This window comes from Diadema antillarum, unplaced genomic scaffold, assembly GCF_040938485.1.
Source record: "Diadema antillarum isolate AM-2024a unplaced genomic scaffold, OU_Dant_1.0 seq00000100_RagTag, whole genome shotgun sequence".
Classification (NCBI taxonomy): Eukaryota; Metazoa; Echinodermata; class Echinoidea; order Diadematoida; family Diadematidae; genus Diadema; species Diadema antillarum.
Window position 1 is genome coordinate 605,251 of NW_027271188.1, and position 27,386 is coordinate 632,636.

Below are 27,386 nucleotides of genomic sequence, written 5' to 3' on the forward strand. Positions count from 1 at the left end.
TGGCTGCCAACCATCGGTCCCATGTCATAGCCCTCTATCTGCAAGCCTTCTCCATGGGATTGTAGAGCCATCCCAAAACCTTGTCCGTGGGAAGCATTTGGAAGCAAAATGCCACTCAACAAGTGTCAGCTCAGGATAAGCAAAGAGAAATTCAAGTGTTATTTGAACGAAACTGCCTAGAGTCTATTTTTGTTGTTATTGTTTAATAAATATCTCTTGTAGTCATGGGGTAGCTTTGCACAGAAATTATCATCTTATTCCCATTAGATTGGCATCTCCCGATTTTGTTGTTGCATATCCTATTTTTTCAGAAAGATGAGATGGAACTAGTTTAAGTAGTTAATTTCCATTATGTCTGCACAACATCTGAAAAAAAAATTCCACAAAATACTGTAACATTGACACTGAAATATAAACTGTAATCTTCTAAATTTGTGGCTGAATTAAAAATCAGATAAATATGTAGCAGTTTATAGGCTTAATTATGATAGTCCTCTCAAAGGAGCTCAACAGAAAAAGAAGAATGATATGTTGTTAAAACAACAACAACAACAACAACAACAACAACAACAACAACAACAATAATGTGACCAAACAACAACAACAACAACAACAATGTGACCAAACAGCAGAAATGTGGTTCTGGGTGAATGGGATACAAGGCTTCACGTTGTGTGACATAGATTTGACGTCATTGCATTAATTACACATTGATGCAGTATGCCATTGAGATTCACCTAGCTAATATATTTGAGCCAAGTATGCCTGCTACACATTTCTGACACACCTGGTTTTCAAGGTTGACTGTTTCTGGAAGTACACTATATTTTATATTGTCCGAAATTGAAATAGATATTGCCTGTAAATGCTACAAATAAAACATGACCAAGTATTAGTTTCTGTGGAGTAATTTTAGCCTGCAGCTTCAAGAAGCTTCTCCCTCCCCCTTCCAAAAACACTTGAGAGCTGTAATGATTGTGTTGACATAGTAATGCAGTGACCAGAATCACCTTCCAGTCTAGTGTGTGACTTTTCAGAATATATATGAATCTACTAAATGTGTGATTTAGGATGGATTTTAAATCCTGTAGTCTGTACTATCGACATTGAAGTGCCTTTCTTGTAAAGTCTGGTAAATATCTTCTAGTATTTTTTCTTTTCTTTTCTCTATGTCATTCTATTTTATGTGACCATTTTCCAGGATGATATATGTATCGTGTCAGAGTGTATTGCATGGCATACCAGAAAATACTGAACTAGGTAGGATAACATTGTACATGTATGTATATACTACAGTATAGGCCTGTTATGTTCAAAAGAAGCGCAATATGTAGTCTACATGAGAGCAAGATTTTCCTTGAAATGGGACAATTTAATGAAATTTTAATCGATGGAACAAATAATGTACCATTCTTTTGGAATTTCATTCAGTTTTGCAGAGATTGAAATCGTGAGCAAATCATCTAGGAACTGTTCTGTGGAGGTATACGCAGGTATTGCTGAAACCATGCATAGACTGGAGGCTGTGAATTTTACTCTCAGCACATAAATCTTTGTGAATTCTCGCATTTTGCAATCCATGCACCCTCATTTGATCCAAGTGCGATAAGTCAGTTCAATGTATTGCTTTCTGGGAGATGGGGAGACAACACCGGCATGCAGTAGCTACGTTAGACAAATCCAGAAATGCTGTTCATGCTCATTCTGTTAACCCACCCTTCTTTATCCCTGTGCTTGAGAATAGTGTGGTTGGTTAACTATTTCTTAAATTGGTCAACTTTCATTCCATGAAACTCACTTCCTGCATCCGCCATCTTGGAAACAACTGATGTCGACATATTGGAAACAGAACTCCAGTAGCGATGGTTATGTTAATATCAAACTTCTTTGACGTTGATCCATGAGTGGAAAAATATGCCCCTCGTGGTATGGATGGTAATATTAAACTTCTTTGACGTTGATCCATGGTGGAAAAAATGCCTCTCGTGGTATGGATGTTGGCGGTGCATGGTTTGTGATTAGGGGAATTTTGGCGTTATTGCTGTTTTACAGTGAAACAGAGAAACGGTGCTTTTGACAAGTCAATTATTTCTGTGTATGCACACTTGAATACTGTAAAACGAGAAATTTTCGCGTGCATTTTAATTTCGCAAATTTCGCGAGCGCCAAAATTCGCGAAATTAAAATGCACACGAAAGTTTTTGTCTACACTACATGCATTGAACGCCAGTGGCAATTCGCGAAAATTTCATGCCGCGAAAAAGGCTGTCAGCTCCAATTCGCGAAAATTTCATGCCGCGAATATATCATGTTTTACAGTAGTTGCTCCAAAATGGCAGCTGCATTTGAACAGTGGTCTATGAGGTAAACAGCATTGTTGATGCAGTGCTTTGTCATTCAATGATACAGGATACAGACAAACAGGATGCAAATCAAATTAAGCATTTGGAGTGTGCAGCTTCTGTAATAAGGTGTTATTTTTACAAACAGATATTTTCGCAAACGAGATCACAGATATTTTGATGTTTTGCAATTTGTACATTTACTCTGCCACTTTACATGTAGTTAGTATATGACTGAGTGCATCAGGTGGCGAAATTTTTAAATTGGCAGTTCAACGGTACTCGCAAAATTTGCAGAAATGAAATCCTCATGAAAATAAGAGCTTTTACGGTATCAGCTATGTTATTTCAATATCCTGTAACCGCTTCTGTTATGTTTATTACATGTATCTCAGTTGAAACGGCAGACTGGAAATGTCCTTTGCGTTGAATGATATAATTTTTTTGGCTGACTATGCTTGAAAGATTTCTTCTCAAGTCTCAAGGATGAATATTATGTTGTTTCTCTTCTTCTTAGAGGCAATCATTGCTGAGAGTAGTGCATCAGCAATATAATGCCAGATGGTAAATAGTTGGAATCGTGGGTTTCAGTATAAAGCTACAAAGAAATTGTTGATGTCAAGAAAACCAATTCCACTAGAGTACTTCGGAGATCAAAATCTAGATGTATAATATCATATTAAATTTGAACTCCTTTGGCTTCATCTTTTGGAGTCATAACCAACACACATGATTCATCTCAGGAGCGGATCCAGGAATTCCCTGAAGGGGGCGTGAAGCAGTTTATATTTCTGGTGCCACTTCCAAGGTTTAATTAGTCTTTAATAATAATAATAATAATAGCTGGTTTTTATATAGCGCATTTCACACACTTCAGGGTTTCAATGCGCTTTACAGACTATCATTACCCCGGTCACTGGATACATTATTTCCAACCAGCACTAACAGTGCTCATTCTCCACTCCCTGGGGAGCATTCCAGCCAGTCGCAGCCATTTTTACAGGCGCGCACATGCTCATCAACCAACATAAGCTTTCTCATCCTACCGGGTACCCATTTATACTCCTGGGTGGAGAGCAGCAATGTGGATAAAGTGCCTTGCTGAAGGGCAAACGTGTCGGGCTTGGCATGGGCTCGAACCCACGAACCATACCACGCTCATGTCGTTCACAGACGAGCGCTCTTATCCACTCAGCCACGACACCTCCACTATAGCCAATGCGGTCTGGGCTTATATCCTCTGTGTGTCTGAATCGAGACTAATTGCGCGACAGCAACGAACACAGCCGGAGGGGCCACAGGCCCCGACGGCTCGGTCCAGCGATCGCTGCTGTGACGCACACTGCGTTAGTCTATTTTCAGACACTGCCGAGAGGCAAGCAGCGCGGGAGGCCTTGTCCAAAGGCTAAGGTTTAATCAGCTGACAAGCAAAAACAAACAAACGATTAAGCAAAAACAAACAAATGAACAGAAAAAAGGCTAAAGCACAATACAATCGGCTTGAATTTAAAGGGAGAGTGTGCATGCATCCTTTTCATTTTTTTTATTTTTAGTTATTTTATTAAAAAAAAAAGAAAACAAAATGGAAGAGGGGTGGGCATGCCGATGCCCCCTCCCCCCCCCCCCCATCCACACCTGTTTATCTGGCTATTTGTGATCAATTATATGCCGTGATGTAATGCATGGACCAATCCATTAAACAATAAAAAATTGTGTGTATGCCATATGTGATTACCATAATCCAATATATCATGTCCAACATGTGTCCAGGAATTGTAATTTCACTTCTGTTTTGTCACCCTCTGCTAAATATATGCGCTTTCCTTGATAAGAGATTTATGCAAATCGTGTGTCACTGCTTTCAGAGACTACAATAATCCTCGTATGTTAGCCTATTCCTGACATTTTCAATCCATCCGTTGGTCTTTAGTTCATCACAAATGGGTTTTATGGCCAATTCAACTGAAGTTTCAACCATTAGGTACATCTGATTTTACTGTGTTCATCTCGGTGAACTTGGACCCGATGTGGAATTGCACTTTGAAGAGTTAAAATGCATAAATCCGTAATAAATCATGTGCTTTAGTATTATCTGCCAGGGTGATGTTGTACCTGGGGGTTGCCAGAAGAGATTTAAAATGTAACCCTCATTAAGAATTGAAATTCAGTGTCATTTTGTGGCAATATAAACAAAAAAAAAAATGAAACATATGCTCATGTGGCCGATAGTGATATATTGGTAAATAAAGCTCTTTTGGGTGTGGAGTCTTTTCTATGAAAAGGTAATTGAAATATAGTGCTTAGATTTATGGCGTATTGGTATTAAAAGCTGAAGAATGAATAGACAGTAAAATCTGTCTGTTTGGAAGAGTTTGATAAGATTTTTTGACTTTGATAGTTCTACAAAAAAAGATGGAAGCCTGTCATAGACTCTGCTGTGGGGGGACACTTTAACAACTGTGCCTATAAACATTAAACAGGTGAGGTGCCTCACCAACACCCTCCATGTTTCGACTAATTTATAGTCCTAGATTGACCAATTTTAACTTACACAGTAAAATTAATGTATACTGAATACGGTACGCTCACCGGCTTTATGAAATAGTAAAGATTTGGGTGGAAAAAGACACAGCTACCAGTTTGTTGACACTCTAGTAACACACTACCACTGTAGCATGCTGATACCTAATCATAGGCGAATGAATCCATTAGCCAATCACTTTGATTTCCATGGGCAGAGTACCCCTACATGATCAGGTATGTGAGACTTCAGTCTAGTTAGGAGAGGGATTCCTTGAAACCAGACATAGTCTCCACGGTACACATCCCCAACAATAATGACTGATCTTATGGTCAAATGAATGAAGTGAAGGCAGGGTCGAAATTATATTTAAGAGAGATGATTTACTTGTAAATGTCTGAAACAGGGCGATGTCATATGAAACACATAGTTTTCAAAGTTTAATGGGGTCAGGGGCAATGTGTCTGTCAATTTGCTTGACAAAAGATGTGATAAAGATGTTACAAACATTCACGTTTCTATGGTGGTAATTCATATTTAAGTACAGTTATCAGTTTGATGCAAAATTATATTTTTCATGAAAATCAAATGAAACAAAGGGACCAGAGTGTTCAAATTTTCAGGAATCAATGTCATAGAAATGTGGGAACTACCCAGCAATAATCTGAATATGTATGTATGTTTCTTCCATGTAAATGTACAACCATGAAATCCCTGGTGAAATCGATTTGAGATTACATCATGAGATTGGGTAGCCTTATTATGATAAAGTGTTTGAATCGAGTATCATCGGTTTAATGTGATAGTCTTCTAATAGTTTGTAGTTGTAATCATTGACATTCATTCCAGCTCACAGGGGTTATTGGAAGGAGAAAAAGGTCCTGGCATTGATTCAAACCAATGAATAATGTTGAGGTTATCATGCATAACTTAGCCAAGGTGCTATTAACTGTTGTTTGATTGAGAACATTGTTTCGCTACGATGGACCCATCACTTTTCAGTACTGTCATGGATACATGTGCATTGTACTATCATTTCTGGGCACTTTATTGTTCCGCGGAGGAATATGTAAATAAAGAGTTCGACAAGATGACCGAGATCGACCAAACACCTTGTTTGAGAGTTTGGGTATTTTTGGTGGTTATGATTGTTCGTTAGGCCAAGTTAACCTCCGTAACAAATTGGGGGCACGTCCGGGTATTTGTGACGGAGGTTACCTTGGCCTAACAAACCATCATAACCACCAAAAATACCCAGACTCTCAAACAAGGTGTTTGGTCGATCTCGGTCATCTTGTCGAACTCTTTATTTACATATTCCTCCGCGGAACAATAAAGTGCCCAGAAATGATACTACAATGCACATGTATCCATAACAGTACGCACTCAATGTACATGGAGTAGGGGGATTCATATGTTACGGTAACAGAGCACTACTTTAAAACTAAAAGATGCTCTGATAATCTGTATCAGCAGCATCAAATGATGTGTAATCAAAAACTTGGCACTTTGTGCATGCAAAAAACTGTTGATGGCCGAGTGCTATGCAGTGAACTCCAGCAAGTCAGAATCCTTGACCTACAACTGTATGAGACACAGTCTCTGAGCCAGTAACCTGTTAAACTGGACTTGAGATATATTAAATTTCTCATCACTCTACTTGTGAAATGTGTATCCTTATACTCCTCTTTGAAAACACCCATTTCCACATTTTCACAGATGCATTGACTGAGTAAATTTCAATTGTTTATTGTAGTCTATTAGAGGGAGGGGGACAGAGAGAGAGAGAGAGAGATCGAGAGAGAGAAAGAGAGAAAGACAGACAGACAGACAGGCAAAGACAGATAATTATCAAAAAAATTTGATCCAGGCATGATGAATAACTTATGAGTTGCATGAATACAATCAATATGCACACTACTTCAAAAAGGAATTTCATCAATTATCTACTCAAAGTGCTTTTTGACCCACCTGCTCCTGTCAAACAAACAAACAAACAAAAAAGGCTGCACAAAGTTTATTCTAATCACATATGTATATGTGCTTCATGATAAAGCCACTTATCTTGATTCAGTTTGTTTGTTAGGTTTTTTTTAAACCTGCGGTTTAGTGTGTGGATTGTTATCAGCAGTAAATCCACCCCCTTAAAAAAAAGAACTAATGAGATAAAGCCCAATTTCTTTGGCACTTGATACTGCTCCTAAGACAAAATAACAAACACCTTCTACATTGCTTCCAGTCGCCACTCACATTTCCACTGGTTTTAGTTTGCATACCTTCACAAACAAGGGAGCATCCTAAAGTTAATTCTATTTTAATTACATGTGTCCTAGATTAATGATGAATGCCTCATGTCCTTGAGTGTTGTTTTGAACCTCTTAGTGTGTGGGATGTTATCAGTAAATGAAAAGATCGATACAAACGTATAACTTGACAAAACCTATTCTCCGTTATATAGACCAAGCATGATACTGCCTGCAGGACAAGGATAACAACAAGTAGGCCTACATTCCATCTACAGTCATCAGTCATGCAGATCTGTTTGTGTTTGTAGTCGGCTGTGATAAATTGTGGGTGTTTGCTGCTGGTGGGCCGCTCCTGTAGACACAGAATAGTCATGGGAGGATTTAAAATGGATTATGATAATGAGGCAGGGACATATGGCCAATCACAAGGCAGCAAAAACAAGATTATAGTGTTTTCATGGTTGCACATCCCCCCAAGGTAAAGCCGTAATATCAACAGTATTCTGACATCTCAATCTGTCCTTGAGGGCACAATGGAGGGCCGTTTTGCAATCCAATACATTCCCACACACTCTTTTACACAGTAATTTGATGTCAATGGCTTCTGCAAGATGGATTCTTTCTTTGTGTAGTTGCTTGTAAATAGTTCATCATTGAGTTCATAATACATTGTATAAATATTCTTCTGTGCCCCATAGTGTCTTTATAGTTCATTTGCACTTGCAGGTCACACAGATGTAAATTAATGACTGTTTTGGTTGTCGCGAAACTCAGTAATTGATATCATCCAGCTGAGTGATTTATTGAAACTAAATCAGGTCAGTGTCACGATTCCCTTCAAAACTCAGGATCAAGGTAGCGCAATCTGTTTAAACAAATATGATAAAGTTCAAAAGCAATTAGAAAATTATCAGTGCCAATAACCAAACATTTTGACATGAGTCACTCCAGCTGAAATCATGGTACGTGTACATTTATCAGAATTACCACGATGTCCTTCACACATCAGCTAATGATAAGATTCTGCCACAAGCACTTCTACCCTCAAGGTGCTGAATTTGAACTCTCTGTGGAATCTGATCACAAAACTTCATTGGTGTCACACACGTCGGTCTCACCTCCAGCCCTGAATAGGGTTATTACGACAGCTTAATAAGAGCAGTTTGTGATTTTGGAGAATGGCAGTATGAAGTACGGTAAAAGCAAAAATTTTTGCATGAGTAATTTTCCACACTTGGCTAGGTACAATGAATGTTGCGTTTTATTCCATAGGATGAAAACAGAAAAACAATACAAGCAAAACAAATCATGTACTTCTACTTTCAAACTAGTTTCTTGCTTTGCAAAAACTTGTATTTTACAATAAACAATCAGAACTGGGCTCACTGACATCTCCCTCTCACTCCAAAAAGGACCTAAAAAGTTTTCTCAGTATTCATGGTAACTCTACACTTGGGTACAGCTCATCCGAAAGTTTGTGAGATGAGAGAAAACGTATATCATTTCAGCAGGGGTTGGTGAAATGTGTCTCATGCGAGTTCCTAATTGAAACATACTGTACTCATCTTATGGAGACATTGCTAAAAGCAAATGGAAGATGGAAAAAGGACATTTTCACTGATTTATTCCTGCAGGCACTTCTTGCATCTTTTGTAATTCTTTCTCCTACCATGTATTAAGAAAAGATGAACGACCTGTTTAACCTGCAAGAGATGGCCGCATACACCCCAGATGCAACTGTTCTAAAGAATCTTCTCAGTGAATGTCCTTGTGTGTATTTGGCTGCTCCTATAAAGCTGTCTTACAAACAAGCCCAGCAAAATGCATACAATACCATTCAAACACACAAACACATCTATCCTTGGAGAAAACAGCCTTCAAGCACAGAACATACACTACATAATGAACAGTCTTTTCCATTGCTTTTTCTTTTTAATCTGTGCACCAGTTTATTTTCATATACCATACACTCTGAAAACCCACTCAAAGTAACAGCATTCCATGCAAATCTTACAGCCACACATACTTCACATATTTGTGCGTTAAAAATAGTTTTTTCTCTCATAGAATCTGTACATTAACATTACACTTCACAACCATGAAGAAATGACTGATCGTCACTGTACTAAGTCTTACCAAATTAACTCACATACTATTTTAGTATTTCCTTTACCTGCTTTGATAATATTCCATAAAATGTACAACAGGCTTATCTACGGATTCTGTTAACAAAGCATTTTATTTATGAAGTGTTACTTCTTGTATCACTACACTCTACACAGACACACACTTTTTTTTTTTAGATGCTCTTCTTTTTCAACTCAAAATGTTCCAAACAATTTTCACAGGAAGTATGTTAATTTGTAGACACTGCATTCTGACATCACTTACTTAAAGGAACTTGCTAACATTCAGATATCATTGATATCACTAAATGTCCAACAGAGTACAGTGGACTCCCATTATAACGAAGTCCTCGGGGCTGGCAGTTTTCATGTCGTTATATCGAAATTTTGTTATAACCAAACAAATAAACAATAAAAAAACAAAGAGCTGGTCATGTTGAGGCCTGAATTTTTATTTTGTTGAAACCGGAATTTTGTTACAACGGCAGTGCACTGCACCAGCAAGGGATTCTTTTGTAAGTTTGATTATGCATCTCAGATATAACGATACTCAATACTTTACCTCATGAAATGAGCTACCAGGATACAAACATATATCTAGGGTACTCCTGTTCTTCAAACATATACACAAAATACTATCAAAATAATATACAGTTTTAAAAATTATTGTTTTTTAATAGAACACCTCATATTACTCACCAGTCACTTGATGTGGCTGTCATGCATGATTTTCTTACACTGTATGAAATACATTGTATGGTGTCCACAGGAAACCAAGTCATCGGGGAAAGAGCCAACAACAACAAAACCTGTTCAAGTATAACACACTCTGCATGGGTCGTTTTCATGGTATATTGCAGTCTATTCAGGTTCGATAAGAATGTTTCACAACACAATCTACAAAGCAGATAAGGAGGGGAATTCGAGGAATCGTTGAATATTATCAGCTCCTAATAACAACCAATATTGTCACTTGGTCAACATTTGGTTGTAAAGCCACCCTTCATCTCAATTCAGGGTAAAAGGCGTATTTCAACTATGAAAAAACAAAATCACATACCGGTACATTATGTATTAGCAATAGCAATGAAACTGTTGAAGGCATAGAGTATCAGCCAATGAAATGAAAGAAAGAAAAAAAAGAGGAGTCACTCACAAAAACAACAGTAAAATGCAAAGGAAAAACTACAACAATGGCATAATGTGCACATGTGCCTGAATGAACACTTCCATTGCCATAAGGAAATGCATGGGAACAGGTTCAAACCAGTTCTAACTGGTATGCTTATTATCAGCTTTTGCTCCTGCATCTTTGTTTACTTATTTGCCAAACACACACTGCATCTAGTGCAGCCCCTCTGGAATGTAGCCCACATTGCATATCAATCAGCATTATACATTAACATTGACATCAATGTTCATCTTGTATCTTTACTGTGTGTACTTACTGTCCTCTCTCTACTGACATACAAATAACATTTCTGGCCCTTTGTGCCTTGTTTTCTTTTCTTTCTTTTTTCTTTGCTATATTGGCTGGCAGAAATAACTATAATTCAAAGAAAATCTGCCAGGAAATTGAGTGCACAATCAGAGGGACTGAAGTACTTTTCAAATACATACCCTTTCGAGATTTCAGAAACTGATCAATGTCATTTTAAGAAGATCCACATCAGCATGACAATTAGAGTTGAAAAGGACCACTACTACCGAGATCCATTCTCGGCAAAAAAGTGCTAATGCATTTCATCTTGGCCGTGGAGTCCTTATAGACTTAACTATGGTGAGGCAATAATACCAAGTATTACAGCTGAATTCAAAGATAATAACTAAAAGAAAACAGCTGTCACCGATGACCCATAAATGCACAAAACATATCTATTATATACACTATGTGTACAATTTCCTGTCACATGCACCATCTATAGACAAGATTCTGTGACATCAAAAAACATGTGCCTGAGGGGCTAAAACAAATCATGTGTGGTGCATAGCTTTACCGTGCAGTATGTACCGCATACCTGCCTGCCTGGCTGGCCTGATAAAATTGCTTGCGATGACGGAACATGGAATGTAACGCTTACGCGCTTGCCCCCCATATGCAGTTTTTGCCCCTCGGCAAAGTTGAGCCATGGCTTGATGACGTCACTGGAACCTTGTGTATACCACATAAAGTCTGTAAACTAAAAAAGAACAGAAAAAAAAAGAAATACACACACACACACACAATCAATCAATCAATCTCCCTCTTCACGTTCTATCCATCTCTTGCTCTCCGTTATCTTAATCTTCCTCATCTCCCATCTCTCGTTCACTCAATCGCCAAACACATTATATCCCTGATATCGCATTTGGAATGGAGGCATTAATTTCTTCGAAATCAGCTGCTCTACTTTTGATTGTTTTTTATTGCTTTTTGACAATGATGTACATTGAATTCTCAGCACTGCACTGCAATTTCAGCAATTAAATCTTGTAATATACATAATCATGTGCCTAACTTTCCCTTTGTATACACCAGATATCATCCTCATTTTTGCTTGCATTAGCACAAAAACATTATCTGATTTTCTCCAAGCCTACACTCGACAAGACAGTTGTCTTAGTTTGCAAACTGCTGTGCAGTGTTTGAATGTTTCTGAAGTGATGACTACAAGCTGTTTCATACCTTCAGTGGCACTTAGGTCAAATTTCATGATGAAAAGAGTCTTATCATAACAAGACAAAGATATCTTGTACCTAAACACTGCTATCTCACACTTTCTAGAGCTGATGTTCTGATGTCATCAAAGTTATAATCTAAGCTGCTACCTCCATTGAGATATACACATACATATATATCACATGTATTACCTATACATATATATATCATACATATGATACAGATATATATATATTTTACTTATTAATTCTTTTATATCAAAAGTACTGTATGAGCTGTTATCTTCATGAATGAGGAGGTCATTGATATTTTCACGTGTTGTTACACTCGCAGTCCAACAGTGATTGGCGAAATTCGCAAAATTCAAGAAAATCAAAACCTTTCAAAAATATCAGCTTATACAGTAACACAAGAAAAGACCCTTTTCAGCAGAAGGGCACATGACTTCATTGGAGAATGAAAACCACTAGTGTGGCTTTTCCACACAATGTATGTAATACGCCGGGTGGGGCACTTCGTTGACCGACTTGAAATCTGCCAAGACCTGGTGCTTGCACTCACTCGTGAAAGCCTCTTTCAGCAGTTCTGTGAAGGCATTCAGGCGGTGGGGGTAGTAGGACAAACGAAACCTGGGGGAAATGAGTGAGGGATTCAAGAGGAGAGACAAACAGAGTAGGAGAGATTCAAAAGTTGACATAGAATAGTCAAACTTTGAAAGGATCCACCTTAACAGGCTTCAAGTCGATACATTGCTAACATTGGTATCGATAAGAATAGCACCATGGGCATCATTCTTGCATTGTGTGCCTGGTTGAGATAAGCTACACTGATGAATCTTTTCTTATCCCCTGACTCAGCAGTACGTGTGCAAGTACCAAAAAAAAAAAAATCTTTTCCCACAATTCCAAATAAAAAAAAAAGCAACAACAAACAAAGCATGGCAGCCCATAAGTACCATCTTTGCTTGGTTCTTTGATTTCACTAGTCCATATAAAAGCTCCAATCAGCATTGACTCCTCTATGACCCCTACATGCGGATATGCTCGAGCCATTTATGTGCAATGACCTTGCAGTGCCTTGAAAGCGAGAGTTTGATATTCAAATGGGTTCACAAACAATGACAACAAGTGAATATGGTTTGTTAATTCCGCCTTCAAAGGAAAAGTTTCACAATTTTTTTCTCAAAACAGAGAAAAGGTCCTTTCCTACTGCAAGTTTAACAAGTCTGCTTTTTAGTGGAAAAACGAGCAAAGAAAATGGGATTTCATCTGGATTCAAACCCGAGACCTCCGGATTGCTAGCCCAGTGCTCTACCGACTGAGCTACCGAAAGCCCTAGTTCCGTGTTGGTCCCAGAAACTATACAGTGGAAATTCCATATACATGAAAAAGAGATCTGATATAACAAAATACCTGATGTAACAAACTAATTTCTCTGGTCCCAATGCATCTTTTTCCTTTGTTTGTTTTGTTTTATTGACTATTGAAATAACACAACATCTGATATAAAGAACAATTTCTCTCGGTCCCAAGGATTTCATTATACTGAGTTTCCACTGTAGTAAGGTGTGTGAGAAATAAGATTAACCCATTGAGGATGAGTCCTGAGTATACTCGGGCAAGTGTCTATGGGAAATGTGTGTTGTAGCAAAATCAGCCCGTCCTTTACGGCTTAATAGACCATGAAAGCTCACTTCATGATGGGATTTTTCGAATCGATGTCCAGCTTTTTCCTGCGGATGTTGAGGGCGCCCTTCTTGTCCACATCCTCCTTGGCCTGAACCATGTTGATGAAGTAGTCCAAGGTGACCATGGAAGGTCGTCCGTTGACGTACAGCGTGGAGGTCTGGATGTCCTTTATGCAGTTTCCCTGTCAACAGGAGCGGTTGGACAGATAGAGGGGCATGATACACAGGTTTGCCACTCGCCAGACAAGAATGCACTACCACAGACCTACCAAGTCTCATGCCTATGGCGTGAGTCTCACTCACAAGAAACCCATCTCACGCTCACCAGCCCAGCAACCCTTTTCTTACGCCTCCCAGAAAGAAAAAAGAAAATGCGGCAGGTAGATAAATAGTACAGATATGGATGAGAGGCCCATTTATGCTGAACTGGCGACACTATTAAAGTAAGGTAAACTTTTTTTTTTTTTTTATTCTTTTTGTTGGCTAGAGGATACCGATGTGGCTACATTTTACAGCTATTTTCCTTTCTGAATGAATAATCTAAAGAGGTCTCAAAAAAAAAAAAAATCTGCCATCTACTAAAGTCATGTCAGTCAAACATTCTCTGTATATGCATTCACCTATGACCAAAATTTGGGCAAAAAACTGAGGATGGTTGGGGGATGGTAGCATTCGCTCCACCCATCCCATTAGTTGCTTCAATAAATTGCAGTTCCTCACTCCTAGCCAGTTGAGAAACTTGGCATCGATGCTACTATGCATGTACTGATACAAGTTTGTAGGTAATGGCTTTAATTTGAGTACAACAATATGCTTTTGACAGAGCCCATACAGAACCTGCCTAGCACTATACCTTCCACTCGAAACTGAAAGTAATTGAAAGTAAAAAGAAAACACTTACATTGTGCATCAGTAAACATGCCTGCATAATTTTTTTTTTCTACATGAAGGATGTGAGAGTACAATGTACTTCCAAGGGGAAAAAAGTCTGCAAAATTGAAAACTTAAGAAAAGCAAAGTCTATAAAACTGCATTAACCTGTGAATATTTCAATGCATTTGAAAAGTGCTGCCAAAAAATGTCTTTAAAGTTGGTGTGGGACATATTGAAAAAAATATGACATCAGATTGAACTCTGAAATTTTACATCCCTGTAATACTGTTTTTTTGGTTTTTTTTCATTCCCCTAATTCCCACCAACCGCACAATTTCGGATAACATTTGAGCAATCTTTTGTTGTGATGACACGTCTCAGTAATATGACACATCACTCGATGGAATCTGACCTGGTAGTACACGTTGTGTACAGGAGCTCTGCCAGTGTCCAGGATGGCGTCGTAGTTCCTGTGGTCGATGATCAGGATTCCTCCCGGCCGAAGGAAGTCCGCGAAGTTCTTGAGGGCCACCCGCTGGTTGTTGAGGGTGCCCTCAAAGTCTGGCAGATTGGCGAAAGAGTTACCCAGGCAGATGAGGGCATCGTACTTTCCCTCTTGTGCAGGAAGGTCGTCAGGGAGGGTCAGCCAGTTGGCAATATCAATTTCTGCATTTTACAAAAAACGCACGGAGCAGAGACAGACGGACAGACACACACAGACAAACACACAGACCAAATCAACACAGGGAAAGACAGAGAAAGAGAGGGATGGAGATGATAACCTTCATTTCTATTATTCATGTGCCAAACTGAAAGTAAAATCTCTTTTATGTACATATTACAGAGAGCAGGACTGGAAAAATGTGCACAGTGATCACAAAAGCATCTCCACCATTTCTGGCACAGCCCCATTTTGTACAAGTATGCATTCAAACGTTCTACAAGTGTACCAGCAGAAGTCAATAAAGTATACATTGTACTAGTTACAGTCAGAGGAATGCAAGACAAAGATGATAAATGTAATTACCCCATCAATAGGATGCCATTGAAGATATTAATTAATGATAGTCAAAAGTCACAGCTAGTTTTCATTTTTTTCAATTTTACAAAAATTTCCACTGAAGTCCACAATGCCAAATCATGCATATTCTAGCACATTGTCTGTGAGATATCATAATATGGTGGATTGGCAACACAAGTCACACTTGAGCACTGAATATCAATTGGAGCTCAGCGCTACAAATTTCTGCACAGGCAAAGGGTTAAAATGAAATATGCTGAACACACAGTAACAAACAAAAAGTTAAAAAGTCCATTGTCTGCAAAAATTTTCACATACAAATGTATTAACTGAGAATACATACTTATGTAGAACAGCAATTGAGGTGTCATATACTATATAGCATCCTGAGTATAAAAAAAAACTAAATAAAATCATTATTACTATCGATTATTGGTTATAGATATCATTCATTACTTCTACTTCTACTAACACTTCTACTACTATGAGCATTATTCTTATCATTTGATACATGTATCACTCACTTGAAGATACACATTCTGATAGGTGCTGAGAAAAGGAAAATGAGAGCTTTGCCCATAGCACCTACAATGTACCAAGCTTGTAGTAAGTATGGGCAGTACCAACAAAGGTTTGATAGCATACTGTATACGCTATATATTTCGCGGGGGTTTTATTTTCGCGAATTTCGCAAGTCGGGAGCTATTCGCAAAATTAACAACACGCGAAAATATTACCTTCCAAAATGAATCCCTTGCCTTGATGATACGACCATTTCAGTAAACTAGTATACCATGTCACGGCTTACCGAACAGACCATACTGGCTAAGCTTGTTTACACACGTCCACGTCTACTTACGAATACTGTCGAGAGCCAATCCATTATCGCAAGGGGACCACTCGTCAGAAATCTAGCGCGATGGACTTAACTACTTCAAAAATGTTGAATTCTAACTTACTAGTTCGCAGAGTTTGGCAAGTCTTTTTCATGCAGTGTATAACTAGTATCATTCTTATTTGCTAGTAAGTTGAAAATTCACACTTTCTTTGCCACTTCATATTTTCTCTGGTCCCCCAATCGCGAATTTAACCACTCGCGAAAACGTGTGACAGCGGCAATTCGCGAAAATTTATGTACACGAAAATTATAGCGTATACAGTAATGCAAGAATCGTTTTGTGATCATGTAGCTCCACAGCTATAAAAGCTTTTCTATGTTGTACATCTCAGCTCTATTTAAACAGAGTACATGAATACTGTAAGAGCACGACAGAATAAACTATCCAACACATCACAGGGAACATTAACCACAAGTCATGAACTTCCTCAGAACTTGGACTATTTTTCTCTCTGTAAGAAACAGAAAAAAAGCACCTCAGTGAAACACCCTTTAATTTGACTCAAGCTTTGAACATGGAAACATTTTACACACAATGCACTGCAATGCTAACTGCAAGTGACAGTTTTTTACTCAGTTGCAAAACCACCAAACCCTCCTTCACAGGAACAACTTACAGTTCTTGTACAGCTCTAAAGAGCCTCAGCAACACTCATGGCAACTCTCATGATCAGTCATCTCACATTTGCTGAGGTGTCATGGGGAACTTTATCTACCACAGCACTCTACTTCTTTATATGATGTTACATTGTAGCTTCTTGCATACAATGTAGCAGCGCTGAAGTGAATATATGACAAAGCATGAGCACAGCTACATTACAATGTACAGTATATTCATATTGTTTTAAAGGGATCATGGAGTTTTAGTTGCGACCTAACCTCAAATTTTTAACATTTTAAGTGAAATAATGTGAAACCCCTTTTAAAAAAGATGAAAGAGCATATAATTCCAATGGGAATTCAACATTTATTTAATGAAAACTGGTTTTGAGATGGCTGAGACACCCAAAACAGAGCAATTCTGATAAAAGGTGGGACCCACCTTTTATTACGATCGCTTTGTTTTATTTGTTTTTGGATGTCTCAGCCATTCCAAAACCAATTTTCATTAAGAAAAAAAAAAAATTGCATTCCTCTTAGAATGGTATGCTCTGTACTATGGTACAAGTGGTTTCTCGATATCTCACAAAAAGTTAAAGGTCTAATCCTCATCTCTACCGATACTTTACCATCCCTTTAACTACAAAATGTACACTCTGTACATACACTGTAGTGAGAATAATGCATTACAGGTTCTTAAAGGAACATTCCAGACGATTTTCATCATTTCACATCATGTAGCACATAAATGGACAACTCCATGTATAGATTTGTGGAATTTATTGTGGTTCTTCAGCAAAGAAACAATACTTCAAAAAACCTTAAACAAATTACACTGAACAAGGATGATGACAAAAGAGGTTCACATATTTCAGAAATGTAGCAGTGTAATTCCATTACAATACCGCTTGCTTCCGATTTCACCAGTGCATAATCTATGCATGCCTTCTTCTTTTGTTCTGCTTCCTTGAGCCCCAACTCATGCATTCTCGTGGTGACTCTGCCATGTCATCATCCTTGTTCATTGCAATTTGTTCTAAATTTTGAAAATATTCTTCTTCTTCGTCCCGATTATCATGAATTCTGAAACTCTGTCCTCAGTATAAATAATGTATAGTTGTTCAAATGTAAAAATCTGAAAATCATCCAGAGGTTTCCTTTAAAGATGGAAGCAACTGTTTCCATTCTTTCTCTTTCTCCAGCAAAGTTGTCTGTTCAAGATCTTCCAGTGAACACACTATAATCATACTTGGAAATGATTATGTTGTATCAATGTAGAAAACGGTTTTAATAGTCCACAGATGCTGCATGTCTTTACAGGGGGCATCAGCAGATGGCATACTCCAGCACCACTCGATCATGACAGTATAATGGCAGGTGTTGACTGTCAGAATTGCAAAAAGGCCATGCATGGAAGTATGTGATTGCATCATGCATATTGAGCCCCTCTGCACTCTTGGTATTTTAGATGCATTGAACAAAGTACGCATATTGTACTTTCTACATGAAAAACCCTTCAGATATACATTGTAAGCTGCCTGATATTGGGCTGTCTGCAGTAAGAATTCTATTTTGCTAATTGCATTTACAGAAAGTTGAATTTTACTGGACATATCCATAGCCTCTGGATGTGATATTACATACAACAGTATTTAAAGCACATGTCCACTGGCTTTGATATGGGTGCATTGTGTTGTATTATGCTGTATCACAAGTTCATCATATCTACAGCTCCAAAGACAAAAATGTGCAAAGTCACCACACAACCTTACAGTGAATTGTCCCATTTTGGCCACATCTGCAGAGAATGTAAATTCATATGCATTGACCTGTTCATCAAGCAAACTCATTGCAGCACTGTGTCCATATCGAACTCTTTTGTGCGAATATCTACAGTGTACATGTAGTATTTGCCATGGGATTCATACGAATTGCATGGGTCCGGCAGTTCTTTGTGTACATCTGTCCATCAGGGACTATGACTTGCTAAACTGAGTACTTGTTGGGAGAACTCAATAGGATGACGTGTTTTAAACATCATAAATTTGAAAATCATGCTGCTGGCTTGCATTATTCCCTTATGGAAATGCAATATGAATATTAGCTTCTAGATACGGGTGATGTACGCAGAGCTACCAAGTCTCACGCATTCTGCGTGAGACTCAAGCATTTAGGGGCCATCTCACGATCTCACGCATGACACCCATTTTTCTCACGCATCGGGCGAAATCTGCAACTTGGGCCTATAATAATGAGCATAGCTCAAAAGATTAAAGAGATAGTTGCCATTGAAGGTATATTTCCCTTTTGTCTTTCAAAATAAGTAAAAAATAGTCACTTAAGTATGCACCTGATCGCACCATTAAGAGCTAAAAATTGAAAAAGCTATACCTACCGTGGAAGGCCACAGGGGGGAAAAACCCCTCCCACACCCTCGCTCGCGCGCACATTCGCATGCCGAGATGCCGAGTCATGAAAATCTCACTCATAGAATTTTTTTGAACTTGGCATCTCTGTGTACGCCATGCAATGACTTACTTTTTTTTTTTACATGTGTAGGCCCATTTGTGGTAACATTTACTGTTCAATACTAGTTGTAGCACCAAGCTGCACACTTAGGGCCAATGAGTAATTTTGATGTCACAATTACATTGCAGAATTTGAACACTAATTCTATTTTTGTTTTGATTCATTCAACTTTGCATAGCCATATCAAGTGATGCCCAAGAATATTACATGTCATGTTTTTAATAGCCACAGAGTCTTGCATGTAAATGTCCAGCAATAAACTGCAGAAAAAACCAGAAACTTGTGCATTCTATGTATGAAATTGTCATGAGAAGAGCAAAGATTTGAAACATAGTCAAAATGCACAACGTTCTTGTCGACCGTCCATGCATTGAATGCACGGGGCAATTCACAAAAATTTCCTGATGTTTGTGAAAAAGGCTGTCTGCCCCAATTCCTGACAGTTTGTTGCGAATATTTCTGGTTCTACAGTACTCATGGAGCATCATAGAATTATATACTTTTTCTTTGCTCTTTCCTTTTTCTGTTGCTTTATTTTGGTACATGAAGACGATGATTTCTTTTCCTTTTTTTACTTGGCAAAAATGGTACTGACAAGCACTCTAAAACATTTCTCACAGCAACATTACAACTGACAAATTCATTATGTTTCTGGACAAATATTTTAGAGTGTCACTTTCTGATTGTGCAATTTTAGAACAGACAATGAAGCACTGTGCAATTAATAGATTGTAGTAATTTGTACTTACTTTCCATGCAGGCAGCTACACCTCATGGTTTAATGCACACAGATAATATTTTGTAAAATGCCAGGCAATTTTGTGCTGCATTCTTCATCCCTGCCTTGTGATGCTTGATCAAGGCAGTGTGTCCACTTGCTTGAACAGAAAAGCCACAATTTATGCCACGTAAAACTGCATCAAGCATTTATGGCCCCATATCAGACTGTACAAAGTATTGTGGATCTGTTTCATACATCACTGGCTTTATGCCTGGGATAGTGAAATACAACAAGTACACAATACATGTACAGTGTATATTAGACTTCAAATTTGTTGCTCTGTCATTGCTTGTGTTGCCCTCGATTAGATCTACAGTTGTATCTATAGATAAAAGAATATGCACAATAGATATAGTGCACAGATTTTGACCTTATAGTGAAGGAGTCAATTATCAAGATTTGAAACTGGGGCATAATTGCATTGAAACAATAAATAATAGTGGAAACTTCAAGATTTTGTGTGCAAAGTATGCATGGCAAGTTGTGAGGCGATGACATCATGGCCACACTAATTTGCATAGCATTTTGTGAAAATGAGCCAAACTTCACAAACTCAGTTCTTCTTTAATCTTTATCCTTTTTTGCTCAAACTTTCAGAACACTGTGCATATTGAATTTTGTGTGCCACCTTTGCACCAAAGCATCTTTGCACTTTCAGCATGGTGATTGACATTATGTCCTTACAATTATATGATGTGAAAGAATAATGCAGTTACAATTTGTATACTGATTGATGAAATACAACATCTCTCAAGTTTTACACGCAGTTCATCAAATTTTGCAAAGTTTGAACTTACATAACATAGTGTATACAAACATACATGTAGCTTCCAAGAAAGCAATTACTGTACTGGGCGAGTGCTCTCATGGCTCCAAAGAACCACAGAAGCAACAATTTGAAGTCCTTCCAAAAGTACCATAAGGATAAAATGTCCAACACAAAAGCACTATTAAAGCTGCCTACAGTCTTGAATCGGAGACATGAGGATTTATAAGGACACTGGAGTCTTATCCACTGTGCCTTTGTGTTCAAAATAATGCCCTACTTGTATGACTTTTCTGCATCATTATGATGAGCAGTTACTTAAAAGAAACAAGGTGACTCAAACTCACCCCCATGTTATGTACAAAATGTAGTCAAATTTGGTATTCTTCCATATAAACATAAAAGTAAAAGGAGCTTTTCAAGGGCTAGATGCAACAGGTAGCACATGTCTTTTTTAACTCTTTCTGTGCCAGGCAGTTTGGACAGTGTGTATAATGCTGTGGGGTGTTTATGTGCTAATCAGCACTCCAGTGCACACAACGGGTTAAAATCGCCTGGAAGGATTTGCCGGAAGGTATAAACTCCAAACAGTATGCACCTGCAGCAGCAGGGATTTGGTATCCATTCATCCCTTCTTTCACCAACCATTCTTTATCAGGGGTGTACAATTGCAGCTGGCTCCTGTAAACATGATATTCTTTATAAAGGACAACTCAAGTCCATGGTCAAGTTGACTTTATAAAGAAGAGTGGATTGGAAATAAAGGAAAACTATCCCTTGGTTTGCACCAAACATAAATTTAGTTGTTGTCTACTTTAGATAACTTTGAAAGCACCGTGCAGTTCCCTCTTTTGAAAGATACACTGTAGTCATTACTCAATCACTGATACTCTGCAATATTTTGATAGGAGGAACATACAATATAGTCTCTCCTTTTCAAAGCCATGAGCACTCAGGTAATAACAGAGATCTATACATTGCAAACCGATAGAAGAGTTGTGAGATGACAACACCATTTCACTATTCGCCTCATTTTTTTTAGTGGCAGATATGCAGTCATGACCAGTGTCACAGTTCATAAAAACATACGGAACCTAAAAACGAATATTCCTTTTTATCTTCTGTCTGAATTATGGCTGTTTTTAGTCTTTCTGTGCTTTGTTTGTTTTTGCTACACTCAAACCTGAAGCGGGCATTTCTTGAACCGCTTATTTCCACTCAGTTTCTTCCGTCCTAAATTTGTTTTTCAGCCATTATTGCCAGTGCAATCTAGGGTTGTTCCTGACACTGGATCAGTGCCAAATACATGATGTCAGAGGGTGACCAAAGTACAAAATCATGTGTACACAAATTCTGCTGAGTCAGCAATTCCATCGCAAAGTAAGTATAACAGTATTTCTTTCACATGTACATTGTACGATCATGTGTACAAACAGTAAACAGAAGGTCTAAAAAAAGTTTATAAGTAGGTATTCAAACACAACTTCCTTAGCAAACATCAGCTATCTCGCACAAGATCAAAAAGGAATCGGCTGTGGCAAAAACTGGTATCAACCGGTAAATAAGGTCACCAGTAGGTGATAAAATAATTTCCTGTAAAGTGCTGGCTCAGCAAAATATTGGATGCAGCTTGCAGTGTGAATAAGTAGTCCTCAGGAAGCTGCTGCCAGCAGCAAATACATGCAAGGTTATTTACAATGTACCAGATTCATAAAGGTTTCACATGCTTCAAACTTCTTTGATGACTGCAGGATTGATACAGCAAAGTGAGGAATAAAAAGAGTACAGAAATTTAGTTGCAAAATTCATCGTCTAGAATTAAACATAAGAAAATACCAGGGCAAAAAAAAAAAGAAAAAAAGGCTAACTTGCCATCGATGAACAATGCAGGGACAAATTTGAAGTGCTAAAAGAACTTAGTCATTGGCATTTTTTTCTTCTGGTTTTAATAAAAAATGATGGAAAAAAAATGAAGATAATGCTCCCTCCAGGTGATATTTCTCAAGATTTTGAAATACATGTAACAATTTATCAAGCACCTACCCCATTTGTCAAATGCGTCCTCCTTGCGACGGCTCCACCTCTCACGGAATGCATGCATGATCATCTTGTCTGAGGCGTCAACGCTCACTACTTCGAAACCTTCTTCCAGCAGCATCACAGAATCAATTCTGATAGAAAGGAAAACACAGTGCACAAATTGTATGTTTGGTATTGGGGAAAAAAAGCCCATAAAATTATGTTGGCCAAAAATCTTACCAATGTAGAGTAAACCTGTCACTGACAAGTGCGCAATATGTCAGTGTTTATCTCTACAGGTACTAAATCATGAAACTAAAGGGTTGTATAGAAATGAGAGACAGTAAGCTAGATTGCCCTAGATATCCAGAGTGCATTACAATTTCTAGATGAGAATGAATAATATAGAAGAATGTACTACCTGTTTATATCTGTAGATTAGATGCTCCCTTTCAACTATATGTTAGTGTTCATGTGACAAAAAAAAGGAGAAATCAAATGCCAAGATAATGCAACATTTCTTTTAAAAATCAGAGATGTACGCTGTACATCTTAGGACAATAATACACTGTATTTCAAAAAGAAATGGGGGTGGGACAAGTACAGTATGTACAGTATTTACCCATGTAAATGCTACAGTGGTATATACAGTGTAATATGTCTTTATTACCTTATCATATGACATTGTTATAAACACGCATTAAAAGTCAAGGCACTGCATGTACAGTACAATGATGTAGATACCGAACCCATAAAATAATACTGTACAGCAAGTCATGCATATACTGTAATATGAGAATGTCATGTTACAGTATATCAGTTTGAAGGCTATTCAGAACTGATTTTGCTTAAAGTACAAAAGACCTCATAGCATATCAATGCATCCATGACATCCTGCAGGGTTTTAAACCAACATGGCCCAATACTGTAAAAGTGGATATTTTCATGCGACTAATTTTTCTGCTCTGCAGAGGAGTTTCGCGTGTTTTTAATTCTGCGGAATCAAGACATCGACTACTGGAACATATAATGGCAAGCAAAAATATTTGAATGCTTTTATTTGCGGGCTAGTTTCTGGTTGCGCGAAATGCATGAAAAATTTCAACACCAAGAAAATTTCCACTTTTACAGGACAATAGGCAGCACGGGTCTATGAAGTATGTACACAAGTCATTGCTTGAAATTTATGGGAAAAGGGTTCACCAAGTATTAAATTTCATTACACATCTGCTCAAGGTCATTGAAGGCTACAGGTACACTGTACATCTTTGTATGTTTAAAACTTTAATGTCATATTCCCATTTTATGAAGGTACTTGTATGAACATTTGAATTGCATGAAATGAGCAGTTGCACAGAAGCATAACAACAGACAAACAGTACAATAACAAACAACATTTTTTGTTACTGGAGTATTAATGCATTTAGAGAAGTGGCTATCTTAAAGGGAGAACTGTACTATATAACAACCAGCATTTTTTGGAAATGGGGTAGTACTGCATAATTAGAGAAGTGGTTATTTTACAGGGAGAAGTAGAGGTACAAATTTTGAAATAGGTATTTCAATGCTTGAATAAAATACTGATTGTGTGATTATTGCTGCCAAATGCTTGGCAGGTGGTTCTCACTGAAAATGGCAGCCTTGTATTTGGGCAATTGTTGACAGCCTGTCGATCAGATTACATGGCAAAACTACAGTAAATGTAAGCTTCATCTTGGAAAATCCTGATGTTCTGTGTTGTCTTTTTAGATCTATTGTTGGTCAAGTGTCCCTCAGTACTGAAAATTTACTGCAGGCTTTGCAATTGTATCATCTACAAAGTATTCATTGCAGTAGCAGGTTATTGCCAACAATGACATTCAATCACCAAACTGATGTAACTGTACACTTTGAACAGCATTTATACAACAGACGTGTAAAGCATTAAGGTACAAAGCAAAGTGAGAGTACTTCAGAAAGTCAATATTCATTATCAATATATTTCCCCTCACTTTTGATTTTTTTTAATCAAAATTTTAGGGGGGGGGTGGATGCCTTACAATCTTTTATGCTTTCTGTACCGATCAAGTTTACTGTGTATATATTATGTCGCAAACTGCAGTACGGCCTATATGGCGAGCATACTCACCTTAAATTTCACGAAGAGGCATATTTCTATCATACATATGCACATGATAAAGTTGAGTCATCAATGTGATAAGCATGCCAGTATTAAAGATCGTACGTCACGAATCTGAAATTCACAGTTTACACTAGTACTGTAGACACTATTTTTCAGGAGTCGAATACTCGCTCGTGAGCGAGACAGTTTATATACACTAATTACAATACAGGTCGGTTAGCAAATGGTGTATGAATAATACCTAAATGTCAAATTAAACGGGTACTTCACAAATTCGGATCTTTACCCACCCTGTTCCACATGCAACGTCTAACACTTTCTTGCAGTTTTTGTCGCGAAGCAGCTGTGTCAGCCACGTCCTGTACACTTCAGTCCTCTCATTGCGGCTGCCGATGTAGTACTCCCATACCTTCGCCGCCTTGCCGTCGGCGTACTGGTCAGGGATACCCTCCGCCGCTACACCCAGGGAGCGAGTACGATAAACGCTGTCCACCATCTTCGCCAACGATGTGATTATATTTTGATTGACTCGAAAGCTTTGATTTTTAATATCTTCAAAGTTCTTGAGGTTTGAGGAAGATGTAGTTATAATTCGGCTCGTTAAAAAGATAATCTGTGAGAACGCAGAGATTAGAGTGCCGCAACTACCGAGCAGTATTGTGGACACATATGCACGATGTAGGAGCAGTGCACTTTACTACAACGTATACGTACGATTGTGTACACGAGCGAGCGATGCTGATGAATGAAACCTCGCGACCGCGACGATTCGCTGATGATCACAGATCGCATGCGCAGCAAGTGTAGCCAGAGCTAGAGCTAGAGAGGAGTACAGAAACAAAGTACTAGTATGCGTACATGTATTGTATTTGACAGTGTTTACAAAGTGAGAGAAGCACCATCCGAGCAACGCGCGATAATAATGATACCACCAAACGGAAGGCCACCCCACCCTATCCCCGTCCCACTGACCCACCGAGTAAGAGCGGACCATATATATTTTCAACCTGGTTCAATTTTTGTAGGGCCTAATCTTGTATACAAAACAAAGTACATGTACATGTCCCCACGAGGGGTTTATGTTACATGGTGAATGATTTTTGAAAAAGAAAATGAAATCGAAATTTAATTGAAATATCTGTACGGGACCGGGTCCCAGAATCGACTCGCATCTTGCCGCCGATTCATGCTTCTGACTTGATAAAAATATGGGCACAGGATGCTCGCTCATATCATAGTATGATACACATCATCCTTCGAAGCAGTTAATTCAAAGCCAAACTGATCGCAATTGATCATAAATTTATCATATCAACTTCAGTTTTGTAAACTCCAGCGGACTCACCTGTCGCAAATTTAAAAGGCTAATTCCTGCGCAGCCAATTATTTTCATACCCTTTACAAAAGTGATGCTTGAATTATTTGTAGACTTTTTGGTGTCATATGAAAGTTGAGCATAAGCTATCCATACATATAAACTTTTTTCCCCAGAATCATATATTTCTTATTCGGCAGCCATTTCAAAAGTGTGTAGTTTTATTTGAGACACCCTGTACTGATATTGTTGCATCAAGTGGCTTCTTTGTATGTTCTTTAGTAGTAATTGAGTGTTTGTCTTTGTTTTTTTTGTTTTTTATCATTTCCCCTCAATCATAAAGGTCTAATATGTACTCCTAATGTCCCTATATCTGATTTAATTCTGGAGCCCATAGGCCTAAACAAGCTTGCTCTTACGTATAGGTCCCATCATAATCATTTCTCGTGCTTTGAATCTATAAACCCAACATAGTACTCAACAAGACCTCTGTGTTTTAAACATATCTGAGACGGACTGCTTTACATTCGGGTGAAGTTTCACCTAATTTGTAATTTGAAATTTTGGTGTCGTATATTTTTTCTGTGTCATTTTCATGAGAAATGTGACAATAAATTGAAATTGGAGTTGAATTGTGAAAATAAGCATGAGTGTGCTTGTGTCATAATTCTAGTGGTAAATGTGCTAATTGTTAGATTTACTAAAGCGCCTTGCATTTGGTTGTTATTTCTGATGAGAGATTACCTTATATTGCACTTGAAAGGAATGAACAATAAACAGCTAAGCGAGGGAACCCTGTGATTTCAATGATTATCATTTTAAAGAGAATTATCGTGCAGTTATGAACGCTATTAGGATAAGAGAACCCATTAGCCTCAGAG

The 27,386-nt window shown here is 38.1% G+C and overlaps 1 protein-coding gene across 1 annotated transcript; it reads right to left on the bottom strand.

The window, feature by feature from the left end:
* Positions 1 to 12,173: 12,173 nt before the first annotated feature.
* On the bottom strand, positions 12,174 to 25,900 carry LOC139726817 (glycine N-methyltransferase-like). Its single transcript, XM_071637810.1, has 5 exons — positions 25,481 to 25,900; positions 23,093 to 23,220; positions 14,867 to 15,120; positions 13,588 to 13,763; positions 12,174 to 12,523 (listed from the first exon to the last, which is right to left on the bottom strand). Exons 1-5 carry the CDS (start codon positions 25,684 to 25,686, stop codon positions 12,361 to 12,363), a joined length of 927 nt encoding a protein of 308 aa, XP_071493911.1. The 5' UTR covers positions 25,687 to 25,900; the 3' UTR covers positions 12,174 to 12,360.
* Between the last annotated feature and the right edge of the window lie 1,486 nt (positions 25,901 to 27,386).